A 10,371-nucleotide genomic window follows, 5' to 3' on the forward strand; every position below is an offset into this window, starting at 1 on the left:
ATGATAAAATATGATTATAGGGAGACAAATTTTTTTAAAATGTTATTTTAAATAGAGGAATAAAAATTGATATCGTGCAAATAAAAAATAGCGAGAGAAACCTAGAGGAGATGTGATCAAAATTCATGATTAGAAAATAAAAATTACTCAAGTATCTCCCAAAAAAAGAATTAAATTTTATATACACTTCATCACATATTGTTTTTTGCTAGAAATATAATATTGTAGTTACAAAAGTAATTTAATATTTAAATAGTCATAAAAAAATTTAAAATATATATAAAGGAAAAAATTAAAATGAAAATAAATCGATACATCATTTAACATAAGAATAACTATTTTTCTACTTCCCGATAGAGAGACAACCAAACGAGACATAATCCATTTGAAAATAGCAAGAGAAAGCTAGAAAAAAGAGTAATATAAATAAATAAGTTATATGTAATTAAAATTAAAAAAAAAATGGTTCAATAAAAATAAATAAAAATAAAATAAAATAATAATAACAACAACAACAACTATAGTTATAGTTGTTGTTGTTATTGTTGTTATTATTATTACTATTATTATTATTAGTATTATAGTTATAGTTGTTGTTGTTATTGTTATTAGTATTATAGTTATAGTTGTTGTTGTTATTGTTATTATTATTATTATTGTTGTTGTTATTAGTATTATTATTATAATAATGTTAGAGATATATATAGAGGGTGAGTGAACTCAAACCACCCATTTGCTGTAATTTAAAAACTATATTATAACTTGAAGATACTACAAAACGTCTATAGGCAAAAATAAATAGTGATTTCGCCTACCTTCATCATCATCCAAACTTCATCGCATGGTCGCGATTGTCTGGTAGTATTTACTTTTCATTTTTTTTTACAAATCAGAATGATCTGAAATTTAGAGCATGTGTTCATAAAAAAATAGGATAATCTATAAAAAATATCAAAAAAAATATTTTACATGAAATAAATTGACCAAAATACCCCCAAAACGTTTCTAGGGTATTTTGGTTAATTTTTTTATGAAATATTTTTTTTATATTTTTATTAGATGCGCCTCACTAATATGTATGCACGCTCCAAAATTCACATCATTCCGATATGTAGAAAAAAAAATGAAAAATTAAATACTGCTGGACAAGCGTGACTGTGCGATGAACTTTGAACGGTAATGGGGATAGGCAAAATCACTTTTCATTTTCGCCTATAAGAGTTGGGAAGACTTATATATATATATATATATATATATATATATATATATATATATATATATATATATATATATATATATATAACATACCTTCTGTCTTTTGTTTAGAAAAATATTTCTAACAAAAAAACTCCTAGAAAGAGTGCTAGGATAGTCTAGAGAGAGCTTCATCATAAGTTTGGGTATGACAGGCTTTTGGGTTAGGGTTTGAGGGTTTTAGCCTTTTAAGTGAGATGTGGGTTAAGGGTTGAGGGTTTTAACCTTTAAGTGAGATAGAATAGGAAAGGTTGTTCCTAAAGAGAGGTTTAGGAAGGGAGAGATTGAGAGATATTTTTAAGTAGGGAGAGATGAATAAGAGAGATGAAAATTACTGGAGAAAAAAAGTTTTTCCTAAAGAGATATAAGGAGGGAGATACGAGTGACAAATGAGAGAGCTTATAGGGGATATTTAATGAAGGCGTTATGACTTAGAGAGCTATTAATTACATGTTATATAGTTGGAGAGAAAAAGGTAGGAAGGAGAGAGAGAAACATGAGAGGTGGAGAGACATGAATGACTTGTTACATAGTAGGAGAAAGAAATGTGAGAGGTAGTTAGTAAATTAAATAGATAGGGGAGAGAAAATTGGGAGGTAGAGAGAGTAAGTTAAATAGAAAGAAAGAGATAGAGAGACATAATATTAAAAAGTGAGTTACATAAAAACTAAAGAAGTAGTTATTTATATTTACATATTTTTATGCATATAGGAGGAAAATAGTTATATAAAAATATTACATTAAGAAAAAATGCCTATATTTATGTCTACATTAAAAAGGAACTGCTTATATTTATAGCCTTTTATGCATGTAGGAGGAAGAGAGAGTAAACGTGGGAGGGAGATGGGGAAAAGAATAAATTGTAAAAAAGTAAAGAAATAGTTAATACAGAGAGGGGAGAAATGAGAGAGATTAATATAGAGGGGGAGAAAAGAAAGAGATTACTATGGGGAGCATATGGATAATTAAAAGAAGGGAAAGGATGAGATGCAATGACATGTATAGGTATGAAAAATATGTGGGGAAGAGAGTGCATGAGATGATATGTATGGGCATAAAAGAGGTGTGGAGAATAAAGAGATATTAATGTGACCGAATAACGTGGCGAATGATTAAACGGAGTAGTCCTCTCACTTAATATATAATAAATAGATAAAATGATAGATAGATTGTTGGTACAATGATGAAGGCACCCTAATTAATTCAATGCAATTGGTTCTTGTACCGCTTTTAAAAAAAGAGAAATCCTCCATTAACCTTTATTAATTAATAATGTGCATGCCGTAATTCAAGCCAACATAAGTAACTAACTTTACGGTCTTGATGGATATCACTTTCATATTATATTAATTTTGAAAATTGAAAAATGTAATTTGAAAATTTTGTTCCAAATTCAATGCATAGAAAATATATTTCAAAATTGAAAATGATTCTGAAAATGGAAAATATCATATGAAAATTTTGTCCCTTTTTAGTGCAGCGAGAGTATATTTCAAATTTGAAAAAAATAATGTTGCTACAATGTAAACTTATTTACCATGAGTCTCTCCTCTCTCTCTCTTAATATTTTTATAAATTACTCTCGTCAAAAGATTTCCTACACCAGCAGGAAGATACTATCTATTTACTGCCTCAGGGATAACACACTCCAGAAATTCTTTTTAGAACTCAAATTTTTGGGAATATAATATCTACGGTTCATCATTAATTTCAGTAAAAATAAATAAAATAAAACTCTCTACCTGCTAGAAAAAAAAAAAATTCAAAATTGAATATCGACTGTCCAAATTTTTAAGAGCTAGATCAAAATGTCATAAAACACAAAATTCAAATTATTTCATTTGAACATAACCATTTAATAATTCTCAGGTGGTTCTTAAAAATTTTAGACTAAAATAATCTTTCTATATTAGTGCTTTACGCGAGGGGGTAGTTGCACAGTTCGATCCCGCAAAAGCATAGCTTAGGCTCCTGAAAAAAAAAAAATACTCAGAAACTCCTCCTCTCTCTCTAAAATCGTCAGAGTATGAAACGATCTGACCGCACCTGCATTAACACACACGACAACGGAACATCAACACAAAGCCACCCCGGCCATCCCGTTACCATTGAAAAAGATAAGAACGTTCCTTCCGCCTCTGTCCCACCGTCATTTTCTCCCTCTAAGAAATCACTATTTTCGTTTCTCTCTCTAGAGGTAGACCCAGTATTTCTCCACCGCTCTTAAAAAGGCATTTTCTCTCTCTAAAAGGTCATTCTCTCTCTCTGCCCAAATAAACAGGGACACCCACTTCCCATGCTGCTCATCTAAATGTGCACAAGCGATATGTGGGCTTTTCTCTATCCAGGGGTTCTGGACCGATGCGGAAGGTGAGGAGGAAGAAAGAGAGAGAAAAGCTGCAGAGGAACTATGGCGGAATTCTTCTTCACCATTTGTGGCCTTATTTTCATGGGTTTTCCTCTCATAATCAATTCAGTTACAGACCCAGCAGATGTTGCCATTCTGAACGATTTTAGAAAGGGCCTTTTGAACCCTGAGCTTTTGAAATGGCCCTCTGATGACGGTGATCCATGTGGACCTCCTTCATGGCCTCATGTCTTTTGCTCCAATTCCAGGGTTACACAAATTCAGGTCCAGAACGTTGGGCTTCAAGGTCCATTGCCCAAAAACTTCAACAAGCTCTCAAAGCTCAAAAGTCTAGGGTTACAGAGAAATGGGTTCACCGGTCCATTGCCCACTTTCAGTGGGTTGTCAGATTTACAGTATGCTTATCTTGGGGGAAACCAATTTGATTCAATACCTTCAGATTTCTTCAATGGCCTCACAAATTTGCAGGTTCTCTCTCTAGAACACAACCCACTTAACAAAACCGAAGGTTGGGTTCTCCCTCTAGATTTGCAGGATTCAGGGCAGATAAAAAACCTTTCTCTCACTAACTGCAGTCTCAAAGGACCCATCCCTGAAGTATTAGCGTCTTTACCCTCCCTCTCTGTCCTCGAATTGGCCTATAATCGGTTGTCGGGTGAGATTCCTGACAAATTTTCTCAAGCCCCACTTCAAATCCTACAGTTAAATAACCAAGACCCACCTGGTTTATCGGGCACTATTGATATTTTATCCACTATGACTGATCTACAGCGAGCATGGCTCCATGGAAACCAGTTCTCTGGTGTGATTCCTTCCGATCTATCGAATTGTGCCTCTCTTAGTGAAGTAAGGCTCAATAACAACCAGTTTGTTGGGCCTATACCTGAAACCCTATCCACCTTGCCTCTCCATATCTTGAGTCTTGACAATAACAAGCTAACTGGTCCAATCCCTGTTATGAAAATGGATTCAGGTAACTATACTTATGCATTCAACTCCTTTTGTCAATCTGACCCTGGAAAACCATGTGCACCTGAAGTTGCAGCTCTTCTTGGGTTCCTCGCTGGTCTCAATTACCCTCTAAATTTAGCATCTGATTGGTCTGGAAATAATGCATGTAATAACTGGTTGGGTATTACATGTGATAATCAGTTACATGTTTCTATTATCAATCTTCCCCATAAAAATCTGAATGGAACTCTGAGCTCTTTACTTGGTGAACTCAATTCTTTATCGAAAATCATCCTGTCTGTTAACAATTTACATGGTGTGATCCCTCCTAATCTCACCCAACTGAAATCTCTCCAACTTCTAGACTTGAGCTCAAATAATTTGGAACCTCCTTTACCAAATTTTACAACCACCACAAAGGTTTTGATAGATAATAATCCTCTGTTTAAAAAAAACCCCGATACTCCCATACCAGAATCGAGCCCACCTCCCAGCCCTAGCTCACCATATTCTCCTCACAGCCCTAGCTCATCAGATTCTCCTCCAAATCCTAGCTCACCTCCCAATCCTAGCTCGCCAGATTCTCCAAGTTCCGGACAAAATGGCTCCAATTCGCCAAAAAATTTCACTGTACAAATCGCCAAACCCTCAGGTAATAAGGCACTCATCATCGGGACACCAATATTGGGCGTTGGCATTTTAGCCGTTGCCATTATTGTTTTTGTGGTTTGCAAAAGAAAGAAGAAAGTGGGTTCAATCGACAGAGCCTCTGGCTCAGTGGTGGTGCACCCTCGAGACCCATTAGATCCAGATCAGGTACTTAAGATTTCAGTGGCTCGGAACAACCAAGTCGGTAGTTCACAAAGTAGCCACAGTAGCTTAGGACCTCAAACCATTGAAACCCAAGTTATAGAAGCTGGAAATATTACTATTTCTGTTCAAATTTTGAGAGACGTGACCAAGAATTTTGCACCTGAGAATGAACTTGGAAAAGGTGGGTTTGGAACAGTGTACAAAGGAGAATTTGAAGATGGCACCAAAATTGCAGTGAAGAGAATGGATTCGGGGACCATTAGTAGCACTGGGCTCAATGAATTTCAAGCAGAGATTGGTGTTTTATCAAAAGTAAGGCACAGGCATTTGGTTTCATTGTTGGGTTATTGTGTTGAAGGCAGTGAGAAACTTTTGGTATACGAATTCATGTCACAAGGTGCATTGAGTAGGCATATTTTTGACCATGAGAAGATGGGGTTGCCTCCTTTGAGTTGGAAACAGAGGTTGAATATAGGGTTAGATGTGGCACGAGGAATGGAGTATTTGCATGGTTTGGCTCATAAGAGTTTTATTCACAGAGATTTGAAGTCGGCCAATATTTTGTTGGGTGATGATTTTAGGGCCAAGGTTTCTGATTTTGGGTTGGTGAAGCTCGCACCAGGTGATGGGATGCATACATGCGTTACCAAGTTGGCAGGGACCTTCGGCTACTTAGCGCCGGAGTATGTTTGTAAGTCTCTCTCATTTGTTTTGCTCTGGCTTCTCTCTGCTCTTTTTCTGGTTTATTTGACTATGTTTATGTGCTTTTTAACCTGTTTGATCGGGGAGAACTAGAGGATCTCGACTGTTGTCTGTTTCCCTCCTCCCTCTGTGAAAATTAGGCTCTCCTCTGCGTAAATTAGGTATAGAGATTGGGGTGGCATGTTAGGTCCTATTTGATGAACGTAAGGTTTTTAAAGAGAAATTTGGCAGAAGTATTCCACTCTGTTCATTTTGATTTTATTGGGTATGTTGCACACTTAGTCCCTTCTCTCTCCCTCTCTTATATGTGCTGTTTGGACATAGGAAGTGTGGCTTTTAAATATAGAATTAGAGGATGTATGTCTCTATTTGAGTTAGTGAGTTAGTTGCGTATGTTTTTTTGCCCTAGACCCCTTCTCTCACTCTTCCATTGTGGGCCATTATCTGCAAAATAGGCAGGGAAATGAGTTTTAATAGGGAATTTAAGTATCCCTTCCCCTGTGTTGTATGTGATTGCTTTGAATTAGAGTATTAGACAGAGGAAATGGGGAAAATTAGAGGTAGCCATCTCGCAGCAACTTGGGAAGGGTTGGGTGATTAGGAAATGTAGGAGTCATTTAGAGAAGGTGAGTTGTTTTATTTTTATGGGGTCGAATTTTAGGTTCACAGTATTTTGAGCAGAGTTTTTAGGATGATTTGAATATTTATCTTGCTGTCTCGGAGGTGCACTTTACAGAGATGTGATTTTCTAGGGATGGCATTCCTTGGGGGCTTACAAATCATTTTTATTGTACAGAGATTTCAAACGACTTCTGGGCAATTTGTAATTATAAATTCTTCTAAAGTTTCTCTAAGAATTTTATTAGAGTTTTAGCAAAGATATGATTTCTAAAGAAGTATTTCTTGGGGAATTACAAAGCAGTGGTGGAAGTGATCTTTTGCAGCTTGTCCCCAATTAACCATTGTTGTTATTCTGGAGAGAGAATTATCACCATACTACCTCCCAATTCCCCTGTACTAAAATAACTCCAGTCTCTTAATCTCATGTGTTTCATATTGTCATATTCAAATCACTAAACAGACCCACTGCACTCATTTTTAGAGAGAATCATTTAACCCTGACCTCTTTCTGTCTACAACAATGTCAATGTAATAGATATACTCTCTCTAGTCTCCACAGCTGCAAGGGCAATCAAATAAGAAAAACCGTCAAATCTATTCTTTATCTACATTTTTCTCTCTACCGTACAAGTAACTATCCCCTCTCTGTATTCTTTCTCTACAGCGATGGGGCGCATCACTACCAAATCCGATGTCTTCAGCTATGGCGTCGTGCTCATGGAGCTGGTCACAGGGAAGAAGGCCCTTGACGATTCTCGTGAGGGGGAGGACATCCATCTCCCAGTGTGGTTCCGCCGCCGGGCCTCGGATCTCCCCTCCATCCTCGACCCCACTCTGCCTCGCGATCCCAGCACCCTCGAGAGTGCCGCTGTTGTTGTGGAGCTGGCTGGCCATTGCACGGCCACTGAGCCTCGCCAGAGGCCCAACATGGGTTACGTGGTGGGGGTCTTGGTTTCGCTGGTTGATAAGTGGAAGCCCATTGCAGGAGGAGGTGATGAGTCCCCAACCAAGGGAGGGATCGATCTGAGCATGAGTCTGTTGGAGTGTGTAGAGAGGTGGAGAGAGGTGGATAGTAACAATAACAAGAATCGGGGGTGGTCGGATTATTACGGGGAGGGAAGAGGTGTGGCTTCGGAGGATAGCAAAGGGAGTATTCCCGAGGGGCCCAACGTGTTTGCTGAGTCGTTCAATTCTAGTGATGCACGGTGATGACGAGTGGTCCGACTCTCTGCCTGCCTGTTCAGGTGCAATTTGTAAACCTTCCTCTCTCTCGTGTACATCTCTCTCTACAATATGAACTCAGTACGGTCATTCTACAGTATCAACTCAGTACGGTCATTATTGAGGGAAGCTTGTTATAACACTAAGGGCACATTTGGTTCCTTCAAATATTTTTATTTGAAAAAGTTTATGAGATCAATTGGTGTGCGAACGTTTTCACATGTGCAAATATTTTCAAGATGTGCAAATATTTTCACATTATTTAGCTTTAAATTGATATAAAAGGATGTTATTCTTTTTTAAAAAAAGGTTTGGGGTGCAAAGATGTATTGGACCCGTTGATATTCTGAAATCTACCGGGGGAATTCTTTGTTTTGTTTTGTTTTGAAACAAACTTGCCGATTTCCATTTTTTCCGTTTGGTGCCGATGCCGAAATCTCATTACCTCTTTGATTTAAAATTTTCTGATGCCGAAATCCCATCATCTCTCTGTATCAGGATTTAAAATTTTGTTGAGAATCACTAATTTGGTTTTGAAAAGGGTATTGTTTCCTTCAATCTAAATATCAATGTCTCAGCCTCTTATTCTTATTTTCCACGATAAATTTTTTCTCTAAATCAAAATCAACATGTGTTTTGTCCAACGCTTTCTTTGTACTCTTCGAAAATGCCAAGAAAGACAATGTGTCTCTCTGTTCTCCTCTCCCTTCCATACAAGTCCCTAGTTTTCTTTTTTTAAAGGAACTTGTTTCTCCAAATTCTTTCTTCTATATCTTGGCCCTAAAATGTCAAGGCCCGGCCTGGCTTGGGGCCTGGGTTATCCGTCTACTTCGGCTTGGCCCAGCACTCTCTTATTTCTAGTGTCTAGTGTTTTGTTTATTTATTTTTGACCTGCTGGGCATATGGTCATATGAGAACTAGCGCTGGCGCGGACACGGGCCCGGGCGGTTGGCACTCTTTAAACTTATTGGCGTGAAGATGACCCGGTTAGATTGGAACCGGCTAGTGATCGATTTTGCTTTTGGACGGTTTTGGTGATCGATCGGTATTTAAAAAATATATATAAATTCTCAAAAATAAAAAAGTTAGTTTGTAATGTATTTATAACAATTGTTTTTGTCATCAATACTCACTTTAATTAAAAAATCGATTTTAAAATCCATTTTTTTTATTAATTTTTAATTTTATTTGAATGTGTTTTGTTGTAATTATTTTTTATATGTTTTTCATAGGTATATTGTTTTTTATTTTTTTTTTATCTTTTTTAGTTTTTCAATATTTTTTTTGACCTTCTCGGATTTGTCCATAGGAAGGTTTACCGGTTAAACAGCTTTGGGGCCGATTGTACAGTAACCCGTTCCAATTTTGCGGACACCGACAAATGATGTTATTATCGTTTTCAGGGTCTGCGATACAACCAAAGTGCGAAGCAGGAGGGATGTCCCTTTCCGCGATTTCATTTGCCCCCGATCAAAAGTTTTGCCGAAATTGCGAGGGCAAAATCGTCATGACAAATAAACGCAACGCATTCACTGCTTGCCCTACTCAGGCTGAGACTGCAATTTCCAGCTTGCTTTTGTTCGAACTTCTGTCTCCCTCATTCCTCCTTCTCAAGCTTTCCTTTGTGTATAGGTAGGGCAAAGTTTGTGTACATTGCTTTATTTATTTGGCCACATATTCCTTGTTTTGTTTCCATGAAGTTGAAAAATCATGGTAAATATCCATCCGTCTCCGATATATTATATATGCGATTCTCTACAAAGAGACCACTAATCTATGGTATATGGAGCTTATCATCATTCTTGTCTTTTAAATTTTAAAATGGGTGATTGTAAGAATTGCCATTGAATAGATAGTTCGACAAAAAAAAAAGATTTCTCCACCTAACTCACTTCAAAGCATCCGATTTGACATCTAATAAGTGAATGATTTTGAATTTTATATAAAAAAAACAATTAATAGTCTCTTTGTAAACAATCGCATTATGTATATGCGGATGAGCTTTCGATAAGGCCCAAGTTTTATAAAACTAAAATAAAGCCTCATTTCAAATATTAGTCGGGAAGTACTTTTGGTGATGAAAATTTATATAATGGATCTAAAATCAATTTTTAACATTGACAATAAAAATTTGAAATTTAAAAAAGGGTACGATTTGTATAGAGCTTAGGCTCTAAACAATCAAATTAAAGCCTACTTTTAAATAGTGTCGAGAAATGTAGTTTCAATATCGGAACATTTGGGATAGCTTTAAAATATATGTTTGTATTTATTTATAAAGTTTAAAGCTTCAAAAATGGTATAGATTGAGATATCTATAAAAACTTGAGAATCTCGAAAATTGATGGTCCAAAAATACATTACGAAATATATTATTTTTAGAACTTGCATTTTATTTTTTTCTCATGTCCATATATATTAATGTTTAGATGATCAATTTG

General features: G+C 36.3%; 1 protein-coding gene across 2 annotated transcripts; it reads left to right on the forward strand.

The window, feature by feature from the left end:
• Positions 1–3,533: 3,533 nt before the first annotated feature.
• Positions 3,534–9,692, forward strand: LOC18444404 (receptor protein kinase TMK1). Of its 2 annotated transcripts, none has more exons than XM_088852606.1 (3): positions 3,534–6,077; positions 7,374–7,953; positions 9,240–9,692. In XM_088852606.1, exons 1-2 carry the CDS (start codon positions 3,665–3,667, stop codon positions 7,916–7,918), a joined length of 2,958 nt encoding a protein of 985 aa, XP_088708732.1. In that variant the 5' UTR covers positions 3,534–3,664; the 3' UTR covers positions 7,919–7,953; positions 9,240–9,692. The 2 variants fall into 2 exon arrangements, with proteins under 2 accessions (XP_088708732.1, XP_006854639.1); XM_006854577.4 differs by having other exon boundaries at positions 9,334–9,692.
• Positions 9,693–10,371: the final 679 nt, after the last annotated feature.

Source organism: Amborella trichopoda, chromosome 11 (genome assembly GCF_054954075.1).
Source record: "Amborella trichopoda isolate Santa Cruz 75 chromosome 11, AtrichopodaSantaCruz75HAP2 v2.0, whole genome shotgun sequence".
NCBI classification, from domain to species: domain Eukaryota; kingdom Viridiplantae; phylum Streptophyta; class Magnoliopsida; order Amborellales; family Amborellaceae; genus Amborella; species Amborella trichopoda.